Here is a 19,455-nt window from a genome sequence, read left to right as displayed (position 1 = left end):
TTTATCATTTGTTTAAATAAATTTGCTGAATTGGATGTGTTTTTAAATAAATTACAGTTTAATATTTGATTTACACCGTTTGATCTGCTTTTACCATTCAAGCATATAATTTAGACTGCTCAATCAGCACAATCTGCACTTTTCCAGCATGATCTACACTTGTTCTACATGATTTGCATGATCTGCACGATCTGCAATGCTTGAACTGCTTTTACCATTCGAAGCCTTATTGTAGCATTATCTCTCTGCATTTCTTCAGTCACAAAATATATCTCATACTGAACTTTCAGATTTTGTAAAACTTGTAAATTAGAAGGTTAATTTGGTAACTACTCTACCCCTACCCCACCATAACAAAAAGTCATTTACTAAAAAAAACTGACACATAGTTATTTTCTTAATTTTTTTGGATCCGTGGTCATCTACCAAAGTTGCTCTTATGTAAACCGAACCATCTAATTGAACTAAACCGAAAAATGAAGCCGAACAACTGTATCGTCTTCTAGCTTAGCTCCTCCCTACACCGAAATTTGCAGTGTCGTCTTCGTCCTCCCCTTATCTTCTCTCGCATTTTTTCTCCGATGGAATTGATACAGAATCATGTTCAAGGGATCACTTCCGCTTATGCCATTGAAACTAAAAAACTCTGCTTTTCTCGGCAACATATATCTTCCACGGTTTGTCCTCGGCGTGTAGCCTCTATTTCAACAACGCCCACAACGTGTTCGACAAAAAGCCCCAACGAACCTACTGGGAAATTAAACTCTGGTCTGATCTCAACAAGACACCGAGTAGATCCTAAGAAAGAGTTATCCCGGATTCTGAGAGCAGACGCTGCTGTCAAAGGCGTCGAGAGGAAAGCAAATTCCGAAAAGTACATAACTTTATGGCCAAAAGCTGTTCTTGAAGCACTTGATGAAGCTATCAAAGAGAATCGATGGCAGTCTGCGTTAAAGGTACAGTACCCTTTTGAATTCTTTTCTAAGTTCTTTACTCTAATCGAAACTCATTTGCCCAAATTTCTCTGCTTTATAGATTTTCAATCTTCTTAGGAAGCAGCATTGGTATGAACCAAGATGCAAAACATACACAAAGCTTTTCAAAGTGCTTGGGAATTGCAAACAGCCTGATCAAGCTAGCTTGCTTTTTGAAGTAATGTTATCTGAAGGATTGAAACCAACCATTGATGTGTATACATCTCTTATAGCTGTTTATGGCAAAAGCGGGCTTCTTGACAAGGCGTTCGCCACGCTTGAGTATATGAAATCGGTTAGTGACTGTAAGCCAGATGTGTTTACCTTCACTGTTCTCATCAGTTGTTGCTGCAAACTTGGTCGGTTTGATCTGGTTAAAAGTATTGTTCTTGAGATGTCGTATCTTGGAGTTGGATGCAGCACGGTTACTTACAATACTATTATTGATGGGTATGGAAAGGCTGGTTTGTTTGAGGAAATGGAAAATGTTCTGGCTGATATGATCGAGGATGGAGATTCTCTTCCGGATGTTTTCACGCTTAACTCGATCATTGGGTCATATGGAAATGGTGGTAACATTAGAAAGATGGAGAGCTGGTATAATCGGTTCCAGCTCATGGGAGTGCAGCCAGACATCACTACGTTTAATATACTGATTTTGTCGTTTGGAAAAGCTGGAATGTATAAGAAGATGTGCTCGGTTATGGATTTCATGGAGAAAAGGTTTTTCTCCTTGACGACTGTCACTTACAATATAGTGATTGAGACGTTTGGGAAAGCTGGAAGAATTGAGAAAATGGATGATGTATTCAGGAAAATGAAGTATCAAGGAGTGAAACCAAACTCAATCACTTATTGTTCGCTTGTTAACGCGTATAGTAGAGCTGGTCTTGTCTTTAAGATAGATTCGATTTTGAGGCAAATTGTGAATTCTGATGTGATACTGGATACTCCGTTCTTCAATTGCATAATCAATGCATATGGTGAGGCTGGTGATTTGGCTACGATGAAAGAATTGTACATACAAATGGAAGAGAGAAAATGTAAGCCTGATAAAGTCACTTTTGCTACTATGATCAAAACCTACACTGCTCATGGGATATTTGATGCAGTCCGGGAACTCGAGAAACAAATGATATCCACTTGTGAGAACTCAGGTATCCTCTTAGACAAATTATAACTGGGATAAGAGATATATGCTTAGTATTGCAGCTCTAATTGGTGGTTGTGTTATGTTTCTTAACTATGTTTCTTTTATTGGGTTTTAAGATATAAGCAAAAAGAGGCTTATGGGGTGAGGCTTTGGTCTGTGAATTGAGCAATCTAATGCAGAAGAATTTTGGAAAGTTGTGAAATGTTCACACTAAGTGGATCACTTAAGGTAACTGTTCTTTTTTACTCTTCTTAACTTTAAGATAAATTGGAGACTCATGCCTGTAAGTAAGTTATGGAACCGTCTGTTCAGGTGTTTGGGGGCGTTGGTTAGCATAATTCCAAGAGCCGCATGGTCATTACTAATGATTCGGGTCAGTGTAAGTATTAAAAACCATCATTTATAGCTCTGTTCATAAAATGAACAAAACAAAGAAATCAACGGATACATCTACTATCATGTGATGTGAAATTAAAGTTAACGAAGATTGTAATATACTAATTCTCAAAAATATTCAGCAGACCTTATTTGACCCGCCAACTCTTTTAATTAATTATCATCTTTTTGACCCATTTCATGATGCTTGCCATATTCTAATTCTTTATTCCTAGGTTTCAATACAGATGATGACACGAATATATTAACAGATACGATCAGACTAATTGTTATACTGTATATGTGGTCGGTCTACTCTTTTGATCGACTAGAATCAAAACTCAATTTGAAGTTTTCTTGGTAAGGTAAAATATAATTTTCTTACGCATCTTTAGACGGGTAAAAACTTGTTATGATCTAAACTCTATCGTTGCTGTATATATAACATTTGTAAAGAGTGGCTTGCTTTTTAAGTCTTTAGAAAGATCTATTTGTTTGCTAATATTAAGATCTTTTACAATGTGTTCTCATGATGCTCTTCACTTCGTCGTAATACCCTTTATGGCCCAAGGTCATATGATCCCATTGGTCGATATCTCTAGGCTCTTGTCCCAGCGTCAAGGCGTGACCGTCTCTATCATCACAACTACTCAAAATGTAGCCAAGATCAAGACTTCACTCTCATCTTCCTCTTCCTTCCCGACCATCAACATCGTTGAAGTTAAGTTTCCGTCTCAACAAACGGGTTTGCCAGAAGGGTGCGAGAGTGTAGATATGTTGGCTTCACTGGTCGATATGGTGAAGTTCTTTGACGCTGCCAACTCGCTTGAGGAGCAAGTAGAGAAAGCGATGGAGGAGATGGTTCAGCCGCGGCCCAGCTGCATCATTGGAGACATGAGCCTTCCTTTCACTTCAAGACTTGCCAAGAAATTCAAGATCCCCAAACTTCTCTTCCATGGATTTTCTTGTTTCAGCCTCAAGTGTATACAAGTGGTTCGAGAAAGCGGGATCTTAAAAGTTATAGAATCTGATGACGAGTATTTTGATTTACCTGACTTGCCTGATAGAGTTGAGTTCACTAAACCTCAGGTCTCTGTTCTACAGCCTGTTGAAGGAAATATGAAAGAGTGTACAGCCAAGATTATTGAAGCTGATGATGACTCTTATGGTGTTATTGTGAATAGTTTTGAAGAGCTAGAGGTTGATTATGCACGAGAATATCGGAAAGCAAGGGCTGGAAAAGTTTGGTGCGTTGGACCTGTTTCTTTGTGCAATAAGTTAGGGTTAGAAAAAGCTGAAAGAGGAGACAAGGCTTCCATTGGTCAAGACCAATGTCTTCAATTTCTTGACTCTCAAGAAGCTGGTTCGGTGCTCTACGTTTGCCTTGGCAGTCTATGTAATCTTCCCTTGGCTCAACTCAAAGAGCTAGGATTAGGCCTTGAGGAATCTAGTAAACCTTTTATATGGGTTATAAGAGAATGGGGAAAATTTGGGGATTTAGCAAAGTGGATGCAGCAAAGCGGATTCGAAGAACGGATCAAAGATAGAGGACTCGTGATCAAAGGTTGGGCGCCGCAAGTTTTCATCCTCTCACACGCATCCATCGGAGGGTTTTTGACTCACTGTGGATGGAACTCGACTCTAGAAGGAATTACTGCAGGAGTACCATTATTGACATGGCCTTTGTCTGCTGAACAATTCTTGAATGAGAAGTTGATCGTGCAGATATTAAAATCAGGGTTAAAGATAGGAGTAGAAAAAATGATGAAATTTGGAAAAGAAGAGGAGATAGGAGTGATGGTGAGTAGAGAAAGTGTGAGAAAAGCAGTGGACGAGCTAATGGGTGATAGTGAAGAAGCAGAAGAGAGAAGAAGAAAAGTCAAAGAACTCAGTGACTTGGCAAATAAGGCTTTGGGCGAAGGAGGATCTTCAGATGCTAATATCACATTGCTCATTCATGACATAATGGAGCAATCACAACAGCATCAAATTTGAATATGGGATGGTTCTCAAGGATTGTTGTTGGGATTTGATATTTGACATGATCAGTAGGATTGTTGTTGATTGATTGAGAAAAGAAAATAAAAAGTTGGCTGTAAAATATTTTTATTTTGTAATAATTGACAATGATGGTTTTTAACAAATACTATCATCTAGACAAAATTTGTTTCATACTCATTATTTTTTTAAATATAGGTTTCTCTTATTAAACTAAAACCCATTATATGGTCTAGAAGAAAAGAAAACACCAGGCCTGGATATAGAGAAAATATATTCTCTAGATTTATTATAAAAATTTGTCACCTTTTAATAATATGAATGTGAATGGTTGTAGCGGTTAGGACGGACAAATTCGTCTGTGGATTAAACTGCTTCTTATTTAACATTCATTAAACATAGTCCGTAGTGATGCGGTCCAAAGGAAACAGAAATAAAACCGCAACAAACTAACTACAGACCGTTTTGCATACAAATAGAGTTGGATTTGTTGTCCGTCTTATTTTTAGGGCGGACTAATCCATTGTCCGTCCTGACCACCATCACCATTCATCTTTAAGTTACATGGTTATAAAGACATGTCATATCATATCAGATGAAGAAAATAAGATACTATTATACAGGGATTTGGAAATCCAAAGCTTTGGTTGTCCAAGGATTTAAAACTAATATTCCAAAGAAGACAAGGAAGGATCATCAATTTATCATCAAAGAATGACTTTTATAATCGATTTTTCGTCTTTTAATATTACTCTATTCAGTTTTCTGCAAAAAGATTAAATATGATACTAGTCCTTTAGGGTAAGATCACAGAAATGTTTTTGAAACTTCTGGACTTATGTGAATCTTCTTATAGAAGTTGTTGTGATTTGATTTTTGACATGTGGACGTGGCTTTGGATGATTAATAGCATGAGACTAAAAATTCTTGCTTTTTTACTTTTGTTGATTAAAACCGTAAAGTTTACAAATTGATTACGTAGTCAAATTGTAAACAGTAAATAAATCGTCACCTAATTAAAAACTGTTCGAAATACAATACTACAACATAGACATCATAGGTTTGCGTTTATCATACAGAAGATAATTGTAAAGTGCAACCTCTATGTATAATTGATCATACAAGAATACAACATATATATGCGTGTGTAGATATTTTTACAACATATATATGCGTGTGTGTACATATTTATATTTGCTTATATGTTCTCATCAAAGGTATGCGTCAATGCTATCAAATATTCCAAAAGTTGAACTGGTCTTCGTTAGTTAAACGCACAAATTGAACGTTTCAAAGAGTCCTTTATCATGCAAACAAAGAAAATAATGTCCTTTTCAGACGGAACTCATTAAAAATATAAAGGAAACTTCGAACAAATATGCCGTGATGGTGTTTATTTATTTAAAACGAGCTATTAATGACTTAATTATTAAACCACATTTCCCATTTGAAGACGGTTCCATTTTACATCTTTTAATTTGTCTAATCTCTAAAACTCAAAGTGAACTCTTGTACAGATATATGTTGGAATTCAATCGATTATTAATTTAAAATTGATTTCATTACCGATAACAAATCAATCTCTTGAACACCAGCTAGACCGGAAAGAAAATTTAAATGAAACTCCTATATATGTAATATTAACGATGTGATCAATCATGTGATAACCAAACTAATGCTCTCTATCTTTAGGCGAGGACAAACCCATCATCAATGGAAGTACGGGCTTACGCCCAAGCTTGACCTAATTGCACTTCTTAAACCGAAATCATAATAAACAAATACTAGCAATCATTATAAAAAAAAATAAAAAAAAAAGTAAACCAAAGATTACAATAGTCTTTTCTTAGATATCACTGAATATTTTAATTTGTATCACTACTACAAAAAAATACAACATACGCTTATTTTAACTTTTACTTATCACTGGATTCAACAATTTTTGTTAGGATTTAAAGTTCCTCATATTTTCCTTGAAGTCTTTTCTTATGTAACTCAGTTTAATTGTCATGGTATAATGACGCAACTCACCACCGTCAGCGACTAAGACGTTAAACAATGAGGGGTACATGATTGGTTCTCTAAAACAATAGTTTTTTTTTTGTGACTTGTTCAAAGTCAATATACAGCTTTTGATGACTTTCCCAATTCATCAAGGTCTCTCACCAGATGATTCACACATGTATATATTCATAGCCGGTAATTTTGGGTATCTTCTATATGTGTAAGCATTTGCTAAACCCAAAAAATGGAATCAAAACTAGTTTCAAAAGCCAAAAGACTTCACTTTGTTTTGGTCCCTCTCATGGCTCAAGGGCATCTGATCCCCATGGTCGACATCTCAAAGATTCTTGCAAGACAAGGCAATATCGTTACCATAGTTACAACCCCTCAAAATGCTTCTAGGTTTGCGAAGACAGTTGACCGAGCAAGATCCGAGGCTGATCTAGAAATCAACGTCATTGCATTTCCAATTCCTTGCAAAGAATTTGGTCTCCCCAAAGATTGTGAGACTCTCGACACTCTGCCATCCAAAGACCTCCTACGGAGATTCTATGACGCTGTGGATAAACTTCAGGATCCCTTGGAACGGTTTCTTGAGCGACAAGATATCCCTCCAAGTTGCATTATCTCCGATAAATGTCTTTCTTGGACTTCAAAAACAGCTAAGAGGTTCAAAATCCCGAGGATTGTGTTCCATGGAATGTGCTGCTTCTCTCTTTTGAGTTCGCACAACCTCCATCTTCACAGCCCGCACCTGTCAGTTTATTCGGCCTCGGAGCCCTTCTCTATACCAGCAATGCCACATAAAGTTGAAATAACTAGAGCTCAGTTACCGGGTGCCTTTCAGAAGTTAGAAAATATGGATGATGTTCGCGACAAGATGCGTGAATCTGAATCAGAATCCTTTGGAGTTATTGTTAATAGCTTCCAAGAATTGGAGCCTGGCTATGCAGAGGCTTACGCTAAGGCCATCAATAAGAAGGTATGGTTCATTGGACCCGTTTCTTTATGCAACGAACATATGGCAGACCTATTCGACAGAGGAAACAACGGTAACATCGCGATAAGCGAGACCGAGGTCTTGCAGTTTCTAGATTCGATGAGACCGAGGTCAGTCTTATATGTTTGTCTAGGTAGCCTATGTCGACTAATACCTAATCAACTGATAGAAATAGGTTTAGGGTTAGAAGAATCGGGAAAACCCTTTATTTGGGTAATCAAGACCGAGGAAAGACACATGAATGAGCTAGATGAATGGCTAAAACGCGAAAACTTTGAAGAGAGAGTTAGAGGAAGAGGGGTAGTGATAAAAGGTTGGAGTCCTCAGGCTATGATACTCTCACATGGCTCAACCGGAGGGTTTTTGTCTCACTGCGGTTGGAACTCTACAATAGAAGCGATATGTTTTGGTGTACCAATGATCACATGGCCGTTGTTCGCTGAACAATTCCTCAATGAGAAACTAGTCGTGGAGGTTTTGAAAATCGGGGTTAGGGTTGGGGTGGAGATTCCGGTTAGATGGGGAGACGAGGAGAGAGTTGGAGTGTTGGTCAAGAAACAGTGTGTTGTGAAAGCTATAAAGCTTGTGATGGAAGAAGATTGCCAACGTGTAGATGAAGATAGTGAATTTGTGAGACGAAGGAGACGTATTCAAGAACTTGCAGTAATGGCGAAAAAGGCTGTGAATGAAAAGGGATCTTCGAGTATTAACGTTTCAATTTTAATGCAAGATGTTTTAGAGCAATTGAGTCTCGAGTAGTTAAATAAATATAGTGTCTAAGCTGATATAAATTTATAAGAATATAATACCTAAGGAAAAAAAAAATTCCAAAGAAAACAAATTCAAATAGAGGCATTTAATTTATAACAACATATAAATTATAAAGTCACATATCTCGCAATCATCAAAGGTTTTTTTTTTTCCTTTTCTCCAAAGATGAAATTTATGAATAATCCCTTTAAGGATGCAGTTGAAAAGTGAAATTTAGAAATAGTCTTTTGCATTATTACAACTTGATGAAAAATTATTTATTAGAGATTCTCAACAAAGAGGCCTCCTTGATTCATGATTTCAAAGCTTTTAGAAATACGGAAAGATCAATGCTTTTAGGATATTACTTCTGAAACTCCAAGATGGTGTAGAAGTAATCAATGTAGAAAGGTCGAAAAGTAGTGAATCCTGCAGAGAGACCAAGCTCTTTAAACTCTTCTTCGGTTCTATGCTTACCTTTGGTTCTATAGATGGTCATGACAAAGATGTCGCCTTCTAACAAGGCACGAGTCCGGTGGCTATCATCGGTTTCCTTAGGCAAGACAGGCTCACACGCGATTAGCTTTCCTCCAACAGGTAATGCATTGTAGCAATTCTTCATTATCTGCTTGCATTCTTCATCCGTCCATGTCGTTAACACCCACTGTGCACTCAGCAGGACAACAACATTATGACCATGAATGTTTACAAGTTTTTTAAGGTGTTTTTGAATTCTAGTTTTTAGTTTTTAGATTTTGGTTTATGGTTTTCAAATTTTGTGTTAAAAATTATTAAAAAAATTAGAAAAATAGAAAAAAGAATTCAAGTCACGATTATAAATGAAAAACTAGTAAAATATAGATTTTGGTTTTTCTTTTAAAATCTACAAAAACCCACAAAATCTGGATTCTCTAATTTTTGGGAAAACTAATTTTTGCATAATCTTGATTGGCTTTAAAGTAGATTTTTGAAAAATCTAAAACCAAAAACAGCTTGAAAATTCACAGCCATTCATTTTGGGACCAGCGAAAGCAAGAAATGTGTATTTGTTTGTATTGTTCTTTCACCAAACATATCAGATCCTACCCACGCATGATTCTAGCTAGCTCACACGTTTTTGGTTTGATAAATGTATTACTAGTATTTAAACGATCTTAAATAAAATAAAGGTGACCAGTCGCATGATCTAACGATAAACTAAGCCTATATACTACCAAAGATATATATTATTATACGGTTATACCTAACTAAACTATGATCTTTTGTGTGATCAGCGTTATATACCTATACTGATCAATATATATAATAAACCTTAAAAATATACAGAGGAAAAATAGTATTCGTCCTATACTCCTATTATTATATATGTACAAAAATGTTAGTAGGTGTATTCTCTCGTGACAACAATGTAACAACGAACCTTCATGAAGATTGCTTCACCGGTAGGAATTGATTGGAACATATCCCCACCCACGTGAATCACTCCTAACACCACACGGTAATATCATCGATTAGTACTAGTATTACATAAAGTAACTTGTTTTTGTTTTCAAGAAATAAATAACGTAAATATAATACTTCTAATTAATACAAACACACTAAATCTCACCAGGAATAGTGGGGGCTTTGGCAACAACCTCATGCAAATCAAAATTAATCCCTTCACGGACGTTAGGAAACTGTTCAAGGATCATGCGGAGACAATCCCCTGCGCTACCTCCTACGTCAACCAAACGCTCAACGGATTTAAACCCATCGTAGCCGTCCAATATAGCTTTCATGAACGGCACAGATACCCCGGACATTGCCTTCAGCATCAGACCGTTCATCTCCTCGTTTTTCCCATACTGCACGTATGCTCCCTCGCCGTTGGCTTTCACGTACGGTTCTGTCTCCGGCTCTACCACTGCCGTGTGAACTAGTGGCCATGCTCGCATCAAGGCATCCTTTAAAATGTTACTTTCACTATTAGTTACTTATTAAAATATTATCCGAAATATAGACTACTCTCGAGAAGTGTGAAAAAAGTACTGTATAATATTTTGCCATATAACATTTATAAATTCGTAGTATAAACTCGAAACCTTATCCTCATCTACAAAACTAAACCATCAAGAACTGGTTCGATTAAAGTTTTGTCATAATTCGAATATATAGGAAACCTGGTGGTGCTGTAGGACGTAGGCTGCGTAAGAGAGGCCACCAGAGTCAGTGACGAGAGTTTTGCCAACGTCCGTAAGAGAGTATTTTCTCTCGGTGGATCCGACAAGGTGTTCAGAGAAGACACCGTAGCTGGTGAGCATTCGAAGTATACGTTGGAGATTCTCGGGATCGCCGCCGCCAGATGGGAGAAGGAGGCGAGGGAGGATCTCGGCGGCGGAGAGAGGAGAATTGGTCCCGTCGTTCCAAATAGCGTCGGCGATGCCTAACTTCACAGCGGCGTTGAGGGACATGGGAACGCTAATCATGTTAGCCAGCTCCAAAATAGCGAGACGAGCTCTGTTTCTACTCTCTGAGCTCTCCTTCTCCATTTTTTTTTTTTTTTGCTTGTTTGTTATCTTCTCCTCTCGTATGTGAGAGTGAAAGAATAGTGAGTAGAATTATATAATACGTAAGGTTCACATGGTTTCAAGGTTAACCTTATACAGTATGGTCCATATGGGATGGAATGGAAACTACAGTAAAGATTTAGTTATACTCTCAGCTTAAAGATTTTTTAAAACCTTGCTTTTGAAATTATAGAAAAAAGCTTAAAATATTATACTCTTGGTGTTAATATGCCGACCAAAAAAAAATTGTTAATATATACTCCCTCCGTTTCAAAATATAGGATGTTTTAGTGAAAACACGTATATTAAGAAATAGTTATTTTTGAAAAGTTTAACCAATCACAAACAAATCTGCATAATATAAAATATAAATTTAATCTAAAAGTTGTATAAAAAGTTGAAAACATCCTATATTATGAAACAAAAATATTTCTCTAAACATCCTATATTATGAAACGGAGGGAGTATAATCTTAGATATTTGTCTTTTTATGGATATTTTTTTACGCTTTTTATTTTTTATACAATTGGTACTTTTTCAATTAACTCAAATATTTCAATAAAACGTATTAGATCTATGATACACACTATTAAATTACAGAAAAAGTTTTATACACTAGTTAACCTGGTTTTGAGTTCAAGTTTAAAAGTATTGTATTATACAAACATTAAGAATTGTTATCTATAGTAATAATGGAATAAATGTTTTGGTTACTGCAACGAGAGGAAATGGTCTGGATGGTTATAGCAATTGTGGAATGAATTGTATGAAATGAAAACGAACAAACACAAAGTTGCTGTATCGGATCTGACATGATATTTTTTTTTGAATCTAAGGATCTGACATGATAACATTACCTATATATGAAATAATTGAGTTGTTTTGTGTTTTTCTCCAACTCCATAAATCTTTTTTTGTCGTTATATCTCAAAAGATTAAAGTAGTTCATCAACACCAACCACTCAAGATATGGTAACTAAAAAAATCTATCCAATGATTATAAAATATTCATCTTCGAGATTATGGCTTTACCTTCGGCTCACTTTCATATACAATCCCTGCAATTTTTAAAAAAAATTAAGCATCAGAAGACTTGGAATCATATTCTAAACAGAATAAAACAGACTCTGATTAATCTTCTCGAGTTAGGAGAAAACATTGTCATACATTGGTGGTGTGTATGGTTGCTCCAGTGGTCATGCTGATGGTCTGATCAGGAACCAGCTCGACGTTTAGCCGCTGGAGAAACACTGCGAGTGCCACAATTGCCTCCATCAATGCAAACTGATCACCTACACATTTTCTAGGCCCTCCACTGAACGGTATGAATCTGTTGAAATGCAAATCATCTTTTAACATTTGTGATCAAAATATTAGCTTTGATTTAATGGTTTGTGTCAAAACATGAGTACTACTGAGTTTACTTGAAATCGGTGTTTGTTTCGTTAGGTATTGCGCCTTCTAACTCGAATCGTTCAGGCAGAAACTCCTCTGCTTTTTCCCATACCTTTTGAATAACAAACACATAATGAGATAAGAAATGTGGGCATGAATGTACGAACTGATACCAGACTGGGCTCCCCTAAATGAAGGAAGAGAACTGTACCTCGGAAGAACGATGGATGTTATAGACTGAAATCATAATGTCTTGTCCGGTGTTAACCTTGTAGTTCCCAGGAAGAATGTCAGGAACTTGAGCTCTTCTAATCAAGACCTACGAGGAAACAAAGCTATCAGAAAATTTAGTTCATGAATAATTAGAGAAATGAGCTTGATTGCTTACAGGAGGATGAGGGTAGAGACGCATTGACTCGTTTATACAACGAGTAATGTACTTCAACTCCTTTATATCCTCGAACGCTGGGTTTCTTCCCGCTAAAACTCTGTCTACTTCTTCTTGTGCTTTCGCCAATGCAGATGAGTTCTATATGCACACGTATAAGTTTAACGTGGTAAAAAGTTACTGATCAATGAGAACAGAGAAGCTCCCTTTCAAGTGGCAAAGTATAAGATACCAAAAGGTACCTTACTTAGGAGATAAAGTGTCCAAGTGAGGACAGATCCCGTGGTTTCATGACCCGCTACAAGCATTGAGAGAAGATCATCTCGTAACTGCACACTTGACACCTGATTAAAAAACACACAGACAAACTAACATCAGCTTCAATTTGCAATTATAAATGGCCAAGTTTGCTAATGAACTGAAGGGAAAGAAAGTTAAACCTCTTCTCTGCTTGCGAGTAAAAATCGAAGGATACTTGGGTCAGCATCATTTACATACTCCTCATCATTGATTCTTTCCCCTTCTCTTTCAACAATTTCTTTGCACTTGGCAATAAGGTCTTCAACAGTTTCTCTTATCAAAGTTACAGCCTTTTCAGCTTTCACCTGTCTCGGTACTATCTTACACAATGCATCGATCTGATAAGGAAAAAAAACAACAACCAAAGCCTCTTAATTAAACTAGAATCCAATTGAGCCACAATCAACAAAAACCACAAGAAAAAAAAAAGAAACCACAAAACTTGCCTTCCAATATGGTAGAAGATCAGTAGAACGAAGCTCAGCTTCTTTAAGAGCAGTGTAAACAGATTCAATGACAGGACTATCAGTAGTCAAAGAATCGAAATTGTAGTTAAACAGAGACAATCCAATAACATCAAGTGTCAACTGAGAGAACTTCTCTTCCATATTCACAGCAGTACCGTCCTCTGCATAAGGCTGCAACTTCTCAACAAGCCTCTCTGCACATTTACAGAACACTCTCTCCACAATCACAGACAAATACCTCTTGTGAAGAGATGGAACCACCGCTCTTCGCCTCGCCTATACATCAAAAAAATTCAGACTTCAACGGTTTCAAAAACTAAAGCCCCAATTGAGAAGATTAGAACCCTAAACCTAGAGTCAGGATTACTTATCACGCAAGATAGGAAGATGAAATTTACCGTCCAAAGAGGTCCTTCAGCGATTGCGAAACCGGAACCGAATAAAAACTCAGAAACTTCAGCGACTAAGCCTTTAGCGTACTTAGGATAGTTCCTCAAAACGTGTTTAGCGATCGCTGGGTCACTCACGACTACGAAATTGCGAGGACCAGCAGCGAGACGATAAATGGGTCCGTACTCGTTCATCCATTTGTAAAGAGGTAAGAAGAGAGCTCCACCGAGGAGGTCAGAGACGTCGTCGAGCTTCGCGCTGGCGATTGGTATGCCCGAATCGTCGTTTTTACCTGAGGAAATGGTACGGGTGAGCGATGTGAGCCAATCGGGGCTGACCCATGACTGTGATTTCGATGAATTTGTCTCGAGTTTGGGTTTGGGTTTAGGTTTCTCTATGGAGGATTTGATGGGGAAAGAGAAGAATTTGGGGGTTAAAGAAGGAAGACGCGTAGGTTTTGCAGTGAAGAGAGAAGAAGAATAAGAAGAGGAGGAAGATGGAGAAAAGAGAGAAGACTCCATTGATGAGGAGCTCTTTTTTCGAAGCTTCGGTGCAGACAACAACAATGTTTTTAGGAAGCGCGAGCCGTTAAGCGTGGATAAGGACGACGATGAATAAAACGCTGCCGTTTTAATAGTGGGCCTTAACTGTTCGTACTTGGGCCTATTTGAGAGTTGAGAAGTAAAAAAGAATCTGAAACAGAGGAAAGATCGAAGAATTGAAATTTTCGTTGAAACACGACGGAGACGGACTCAGGTTTCTTAAAGTTGTTAAATTTTTTTCGATCTGGTGGTTTAGGGACGAAGAAGAAGAAGAAGAAGTACGAAGATTTGAGTTTTGCTCCTTTTGGTTGGGTCGACGATTTCTTGAAACGAAGATGTTCAATTTTTGGTAACAAACCAATTTTGCTTACAATCTTTATATTGTGTGTTGCCGTGATTGTGAGATTTTTTTTAACGCTATCTGTTTTTTTTTTTTCCATATGATCTCTTTTGATTTTAAAGAGGTTTCTGTTTTATTATGAAATTGGATTTGTTGGCGATTAAGGAAGGATATTAGGTTGTTATGTATATAGCTAGTTGGTGAATTTGAGCTGTAATGCGTTTTTTGAAGTACCTTTAAGGTGAAATTAGTGTAGATTTGCTCAGTTACTAATTAGAGAACGTTCTAGTTTTCATGTGGGAGTTTTGATGAGTCCTTATCTATGTTCTGCATTTTGGTTGAATCGGTGATGTATAGTAGTGATGACCTAGAAGCTGAGATTTGTAGTTGATGATGGTTTATTTTTTGTTGTGTATATTTAAGGGGATCAAAGGATCAACAACAAGGACAGTCTCGTCCTCCTGAAGCTTCTTCACAGTCGCCATGGTACTCTCCTTCTTTAGTCAGTTCGCCAAGTTCATCTCGGCCTCAAACATCTGGTCAGACTCCAGCACAAGTCTCACCGGGAGAAGCAGCTGGCATTATCGTCTTCTTGAAAGACAAAAGGTTTGCGTTTTGTTTGTTATGCTTCTTCTCGTGTGTTGCGGTTTTGTTTTGTTTTGCTTTCTTTTTGAATGGTGTTGTTTACTTTTTTTCTGTAGCGTGGATGAGCTAAGGAAGCTTCTCAATGACAAAGATGCGTATCAGCAATTTCTTCTCTCTCTTGACCAGGTCAAAATCCAGAACAATGTAAGTTCTTAAACTACATCTAAGAAAGTAGCTTCATTAGGTATGTGTTGAGATTTTTTCATTTTTTTCTCCTTGCTAGTGTATACATTGATATTGTTGGATTTTTCCAGAAGGTCTTCATCATGGCATCATCTTTTTACATGTTGCCAGTAATTTGGTGTTTTCTGGTTCTTTGTTTTAGTCTTTGGACCGCATTAAAACCGCATTAATTGTTTTGTGCCTTGTTTCTATCCATCAGATCAAAGATGAGCTCCGCAGAGAAACGTTGCAGCTAGCTAGTAAGTTCTCTGTGGTTCATTACATTCTACGAGAAGCTCTTGTTTCATCTGGAAATCTAAAACTTTTATGTGGTCAAATGTAACAGGAGAGAACTTGGAGAAAGAGCCACAGATAATGGAACTCAGAAACCAAGTATGTATCAAGAACCAACTATCCTTGTTCAGTTTACCATGTTTGACCTTTTTGGATATCTCTTTTTTTTTACTATTCGCTACTCTGATAACAGTGCAGAATTATTCGTACAACTGAGCTCGCAACTGCGCAAGAAAAGCTCAATGAGCTTGAGAGGCAAAAAGAAGAGATCCTCAAATTCTACTCCCCTGGTTCTCTTCTTCATAAACTTCAAGGTAACAAGTTATATTCTTCCCTCATCTTCTCTACAGTTCTTGTGTCATGTCATCACTTCTAAACACCTTTTGCTGGTTTTGCAGAGGCTATGAATCAGGTGGATGAAGAATCCGAAGCCCTGCAAGAGAAGTTCCTAGAGAAGGAGATTGATACGGCAGCATTTGTGCAGAAATACAAGAAGCTGCGTACTACGTATCATCGACGGGCACTAATTCATCTAGCTGCTAAAACTTCAAACATTTGAATTTATAATATGCTTTGCACATTGAACTCGAACACAATTACCAAAGTCTTGCGTTTGTGTCTTATGACTTTTATCAGGTGTTGTAAAGAAAATTATTCTCTGTTTTTAAGTTCATACTAAAGTGATTGACATTGACAACAAAATCATGTTTTTTTTTCCCTTGATGATAAATAAGCTACAAAAGTCTGAAAATCTCAGCAATCTGATAAAAAAGATTACAAAAAAAAAACCCCAAAGACGTATACAAGTTTCTTTCTTAAGCAATCTCAAAAAAACAGACGACATAAGTCTTTTAGATGTTTTTGAACACATTATGTTCCTCTTCCTCACTCGTCGAGCAGGCCAGCTTCCTTCAACGCACTCTTATACTCCTCCTCAGAGTTCCATGACTTAATCTGCAGTAAAGTTTAAAAATCATTGGATACTGTTGTAACAAACAAACGATATATATGTAGTTTCATTAAATCTTACTATACCTCCTTAACATTTGCTCCAAAATACTTCTCGATCTTATCCATCACCTCTTTATCCCCCCCATCATCTAACAGCAGGTTAAATACCGCTCCTACAATACAAATACATAGTTCAGAAATTGATGACAACTTGTGGCAACACACTTGAGATAAATAAAAATGCAAGAATCAAAACTTACCTTTACGACCAAACCGGCCAGCTCTCCCAACCCTGTGAAGGTACACCTCATAATCTGGCTCTCCGGTTTCATATTTAGTGGGAAGATTATAATTCACAACCAAATTCACCTGCAAGTATTGTATATACCCAGCAAGAGGCATTAACTACAAAGCACCTTTGGGAAAAAAGAAGAAGAAAGGAAAAGGGTCAAATGATAATATTTACCCGCTGTTGGTCAAAACCTCTTGCAATGACATCAGTAGCAATTAGCACTTGAGTAAGGCAGTCTTTGAACTCCTTAACAATCTTATCTCTGTCCACTTCAGACATATTACCATGGACACTGGTGACATCATATCCCATTTCCGCAAGGGCCTTGTGCACCTTACCAGCAGACACTCTTGTTCTCACAAAGATAATGGTTTGCCCAATATCCCCAAGCTCCATAATCTGATCCTTAATGACTTCAATCTTGTTTTCCTCCTTCGGGCAAAGAACTTTAAACTGCTTTACCGAGTCCAAAGCTAGATCCTCTCTTTTGACAAACAATTGGTTGGGATCCTTGACTGTCCTCGCCACAAAATCTTTGACAGTTTCGTTAAAAGTTGCCGAGAAAAGTAGAACCTGTAGAAAAGAAGAAGGTCAAGAACACAAGCAGACAATCCAATTTAAAGAAAAAGCAAAAAAAAAGTTTCCTTTAATTTAGACTAACAGCAACTGAAATAATGAAATAACCATTATTTAGTACAGCCTTTTGCAGTAAAGACAGATTCATCTTCGTTTAAAACAGACATGTCCTAATAAAATAAAGGGCTCTAAACAATATAAAAACACAGCTGAACTGTTTCTATTTTACTAAGAGCTTCTGAGCATCGAAACAAACATAGATATATGTTCAACAGAATAACTTGTACCCCTCAATATCATGGTAGACTACTAGAAATCAATAGTCATCCTACTTAAACAAAATACCTGGAAATTGGGATTAACTCTCCCAATGTCTTTCATTATCTTCAAGGAATCATCCCTAAAGCCATCCTGCAATATCAATGAATTTTCAGTTATCAACCACATATGAAGGGAAACTATTTTATAACATTATAAGGAAGTTAATCATTACAGTTGAGAAATAAACAAAAACAAAGCAAAACAGAAGAAAGAGCATACCGTAGCAAGCATATGGTCAGCCTCATCAAAAACAAGAATCTTCAAATGATTTAGACCTAGTCTCTTAAATGACATCCACCTCTTAAGCGTTCCAGGGGTGCCAATCACCACATGAGCAGTAACAGGACCTCGTCTTGGAGCAGATGGTCCGCCTCTCGTTGACTCTGGCACAGCTAATTCAGCAGTGATCCCAGTAAACTTCCCCATCCTCTGAAGAACGTCCATATTCTGCCATCCAACCATTTTACTTACATGAGTTAAGCTCTTAAACACGTTTTTCCCAAGTCAAAAAATCAAACAACTCTCAGATCATCAATAACAAAACAAGACAAACCTGATTAGCTAATTCTCTAGTGGGACAAATGCAGAGCGCCTGAGGCTCCGCCAGTTTAGGATCAACCCGACTCAACATTCCAAGAACGAAACAAGTGGTCTTTCCAGATCCGTTATGCGCCTGAGCAATCAGATGCTTGTGAGGTGGCGTCATAATCATGGGCAAACTGATAGCTTGAATCTTGCTAGGCTTTTCGAACTTCATCTCCACGTACAAGCCTTTCATCAACTCAGGAGATAAGTTCAAATCCTCAAACCTACTCGCTGATGTATATGGTGTATCACCCGAAACAACCTTCACAAACAAAATCATCCAAATAAATCTGGAAACTAATTGAGACTTCGATCCAAAACAAACCCTAATTACTTGATAGTAAAACCACAGATCTAAGCTCGATTGGGCAAGATTCAACACCAATCACAAATTCACTACACTAAACGAAATCTACTAAATCGGAAAGGGGATAGTTAAAAACCGCTTTGATGTTTGAATCTTCAGGTTCTTCAAGCACAGAATCACTTTTCTCTTCTTCCTTAATGGTCAAAGAATTGAGTTCCGATACTGCTTCCTCTTCGTCATCATCTTCTACATCGCCCCACTTTTTCTTCTCCGTTGTCGTGGGCTCAGTCTTGTCGGCAATAACAGGTGCTTCCACGGAGGAAGATGATGACTCAACAACGGTGGGAACTTTCTCTACTGTATCCGCCATAGCTGTAGCCCAAAAAGAAAAAGAAAAAATTAGAAACCAAAATCGAACAATTTTAGAGAAAAAAAACCTAATGCAGAAGAGAACTCATCAGCTTCCATTAATTCGTGAAGGTGCTGAGGATCAGAGAGAAGTTGGAGGAACCTGTGAATTATTGAATGAGGGAATCAGAGAGAAGGTACGAAGAAGACGATTGATGAACGATTGTGTTGTGCTTTTTCGTTTTTGAAGTCGGAGACAAAATTTGGGGGAGAAAGATGAAAAAATAAATAAGAAAAGCTGCTGCTTTATTTTGAAGCTACTGGTAAAATTTGGATATTATACTGACGT

The 19,455-nt window shown here is 37.3% G+C and overlaps 7 protein-coding genes across 12 annotated transcripts; 4 read left to right on the top strand and 3 right to left on the bottom strand.

Annotated features, from left to right (window-relative positions):
* Positions 1 to 420: 420 nt before the first annotated feature.
* On the top strand, positions 421 to 2,699 carry LOC104711873 (pentatricopeptide repeat-containing protein At3g53170). 3 transcript variants are annotated; one of them, XM_087464105.1, is made up of 5 exons: positions 453 to 956; positions 1,036 to 2,017; positions 2,087 to 2,131; positions 2,244 to 2,355; positions 2,440 to 2,699. In XM_087464105.1, exons 1-4 carry the CDS (start codon positions 582 to 584, stop codon positions 2,270 to 2,272), a joined length of 1,431 nt encoding a protein of 476 aa, XP_087320231.1. In that variant the 5' UTR covers positions 453 to 581; the 3' UTR covers positions 2,273 to 2,355; positions 2,440 to 2,699. The 3 variants fall into 3 exon arrangements, with proteins under 3 accessions (XP_010426948.1, XP_087320231.1, XP_087320232.1); XM_010428646.3 differs by having other exon boundaries at positions 421 to 956; positions 1,036 to 2,131; XM_087464106.1 differs by having other exon boundaries at positions 467 to 956; positions 1,053 to 2,131.
* LOC104711874 (UDP-glycosyltransferase 73C7) lies at positions 2,604 to 4,713 on the top strand. 3 transcript variants are annotated; one of them, XM_087464108.1, is made up of 2 exons: positions 2,604 to 2,867; positions 3,074 to 4,713. In XM_087464108.1, exon 2 carries the CDS (start codon positions 3,079 to 3,081, stop codon positions 4,495 to 4,497), a length of 1,419 nt encoding a protein of 472 aa, XP_087320234.1. In that variant the 5' UTR covers positions 2,604 to 2,867; positions 3,074 to 3,078; the 3' UTR covers positions 4,498 to 4,713. The 3 variants fall into 3 exon arrangements, with proteins under 3 accessions (XP_087320234.1, XP_087320233.1, XP_087320235.1); XM_087464109.1 differs by having other exon boundaries at positions 2,739 to 2,867; positions 3,105 to 4,713; XM_087464107.1 differs by having other exon boundaries at positions 2,680 to 4,713.
* Positions 4,714 to 6,720: 2,007 nt separating this feature from the next.
* LOC104711872 (UDP-glycosyltransferase 73D1) lies at positions 6,721 to 8,295 on the top strand. The gene has a single exon (XM_087464104.1). It carries the CDS (start codon positions 6,749 to 6,751, stop codon positions 8,261 to 8,263), a length of 1,515 nt encoding a protein of 504 aa, XP_087320230.1. The 5' UTR covers positions 6,721 to 6,748; the 3' UTR covers positions 8,264 to 8,295.
* A 151-nt stretch (positions 8,296 to 8,446) lies between these two features.
* LOC104711871 (nicotinate N-methyltransferase 1) lies at positions 8,447 to 11,031 on the bottom strand. Its single transcript, XM_010428644.3, has 4 exons — positions 10,417 to 11,031; positions 9,864 to 10,200; positions 9,675 to 9,739; positions 8,447 to 8,918 (listed from the first exon to the last, which is right to left on the bottom strand). Exons 1-4 carry the CDS (start codon positions 10,783 to 10,785, stop codon positions 8,619 to 8,621), a joined length of 1,071 nt encoding a protein of 356 aa, XP_010426946.1. The 5' UTR covers positions 10,786 to 11,031; the 3' UTR covers positions 8,447 to 8,618.
* On the bottom strand, positions 10,777 to 14,337 carry LOC104711869 (carotene epsilon-monooxygenase, chloroplastic). Of its 2 annotated transcripts, none has more exons than XR_015565464.1 (9): positions 13,752 to 14,334; positions 13,333 to 13,629; positions 13,027 to 13,224; positions 12,834 to 12,930; positions 12,587 to 12,727; positions 12,410 to 12,517; positions 12,228 to 12,310; positions 11,971 to 12,133; positions 10,777 to 11,861 (listed from the first exon to the last, which is right to left on the bottom strand). XR_015565464.1 is itself a non-coding variant. In XM_087464103.1 (9 exons), exons 1-9 carry the CDS (start codon positions 14,262 to 14,264, stop codon positions 11,832 to 11,834), a joined length of 1,635 nt encoding a protein of 544 aa, XP_087320229.1. In that variant the 5' UTR covers positions 14,265 to 14,337; the 3' UTR covers positions 10,777 to 11,831. The 2 variants fall into 2 exon arrangements, 1 of the variants encoding a protein (XP_087320229.1); XM_087464103.1 differs by having other exon boundaries at positions 12,829 to 12,930; positions 13,752 to 14,337.
* Positions 14,338 to 14,461: 124 nt separating this feature from the next.
* LOC104711867 (vacuolar protein-sorting-associated protein 37 homolog 1) lies at positions 14,462 to 16,428 on the top strand. The gene is made up of 7 exons (XM_010428640.3): positions 14,462 to 14,634; positions 15,049 to 15,231; positions 15,327 to 15,414; positions 15,653 to 15,692; positions 15,779 to 15,825; positions 15,920 to 16,040; positions 16,125 to 16,428. The coding sequence occupies exons 1-7, from the start codon at positions 14,621 to 14,623 to the stop codon at positions 16,283 to 16,285; spliced, it is 654 nt and encodes a 217-aa protein (XP_010426942.1). The 5' UTR covers positions 14,462 to 14,620; the 3' UTR covers positions 16,286 to 16,428.
* Positions 16,417 to 19,447, bottom strand: LOC104711868 (DEAD-box ATP-dependent RNA helicase 38). The gene is made up of 9 exons (XM_010428641.3): positions 19,270 to 19,447; positions 18,895 to 19,130; positions 18,420 to 18,713; positions 18,086 to 18,313; positions 17,891 to 17,956; positions 17,144 to 17,542; positions 16,938 to 17,046; positions 16,762 to 16,850; positions 16,417 to 16,680 (listed from the first exon to the last, which is right to left on the bottom strand). Exons 2-9 carry the CDS (start codon positions 19,126 to 19,128, stop codon positions 16,612 to 16,614), a joined length of 1,488 nt encoding a protein of 495 aa, XP_010426943.1. The 5' UTR covers positions 19,129 to 19,130; positions 19,270 to 19,447; the 3' UTR covers positions 16,417 to 16,611.
* Positions 19,448 to 19,455: the final 8 nt, after the last annotated feature.

The sequence above is a fragment of the Camelina sativa genome, chromosome 9 (assembly GCF_030686135.1).
Source record: "Camelina sativa cultivar CO46 ecotype springtype chromosome 9, ASM3068613v1".
Lineage (NCBI taxonomy): Eukaryota > Viridiplantae > Streptophyta > Magnoliopsida > Brassicales > Brassicaceae > Camelina > Camelina sativa.
The sequence above is the reverse complement of the archived record's forward strand: the minus strand, read 5'-3'. Positions and strand labels throughout refer to the sequence as shown.

Bases quoted from the DNA above. Each gene is read 5' to 3' on its own strand.
- LOC104711868 (XM_010428641.3), bottom strand. From the start codon at position 19,128: ATGGCGGATACAGTAGAGAAAGTTCCCACCGTTGTTGAGTCATCATCT. The intron at 18,714-18,894 runs GTTTTTAACTAT...TTGTTTGTGAAG, and splicing joins AAGATTCAAACATCAAAGCG to GTTGTTTCGGGTGATACACC. The intron at 17,543-17,890 runs GTATTTTGTTTA...TCTTTTCTACAG, and splicing joins GAGTTAATCCCAATTTCCAG to GTTCTACTTTTCTCGGCAAC.
- LOC104711871 (XM_010428644.3), bottom strand. From the start codon at position 10,785: ATGGAGAAGGAGAGCTCAGAGAGTAGAAACAGAGCTCGTCTCGCTATT. The intron at 9,740-9,863 runs GTGAGATTTAGT...GTGTGGTGTTAG, and splicing joins CAAAGCCCCCACTATTCCTG to GAGTGATTCACGTGGGTGGG. The intron at 8,919-9,674 runs GTTCGTTGTTAC...CTGAGTGCACAG, and splicing joins GTGAAGCAATCTTCATGAAG to TGGGTGTTAACGACATGGAC.
- LOC104711869 (XM_087464103.1), bottom strand. From the start codon at position 14,264: ATGGAGTCTTCTCTCTTTTCTCCATCTTCCTCCTCTTCTTATTCTTCT. The intron at 13,630-13,751 runs GTAAATTTCATC...TTTGATGTATAG, and splicing joins CTGAAGGACCTCTTTGGACG to GCGAGGCGAAGAGCGGTGGT. The intron at 12,931-13,026 runs GTTTAACTTTCT...TTTTTTAATCAG, and splicing joins TACTCGCAAGCAGAGAAGAG to GTGTCAAGTGTGCAGTTACG.
- LOC104711867 (XM_010428640.3), top strand. The intron at 15,693-15,778 runs GTAAGTTCTCTG...CAAATGTAACAG, and splicing joins AGAAACGTTGCAGCTAGCTA to GAGAGAACTTGGAGAAAGAG. The intron at 16,041-16,124 runs GTAACAAGTTAT...CTGGTTTTGCAG, and splicing joins TCTTCTTCATAAACTTCAAG to AGGCTATGAATCAGGTGGAT.
- LOC104711873 (XM_010428646.3), top strand. From the start codon at position 582: ATGGAATTGATACAGAATCATGTTCAAGGGATCACTTCCGCTTATGCC. The intron at 957-1,035 runs GTACAGTACCCT...TCTGCTTTATAG, and splicing joins GATGGCAGTCTGCGTTAAAG to ATTTTCAATCTTCTTAGGAA. The intron at 2,132-2,243 runs GTATCCTCTTAG...TTGGGTTTTAAG, and splicing joins ATCCACTTGTGAGAACTCAG to ATATAAGCAAAAAGAGGCTT.
- LOC104711872 (XM_087464104.1), top strand. From the start codon at position 6,749: ATGGAATCAAAACTAGTTTCAAAAGCCAAAAGACTTCACTTTGTTTTG.
- LOC104711874 (XM_087464107.1), top strand. From the start codon at position 3,022: ATGTGTTCTCATGATGCTCTTCACTTCGTCGTAATACCCTTTATGGCC.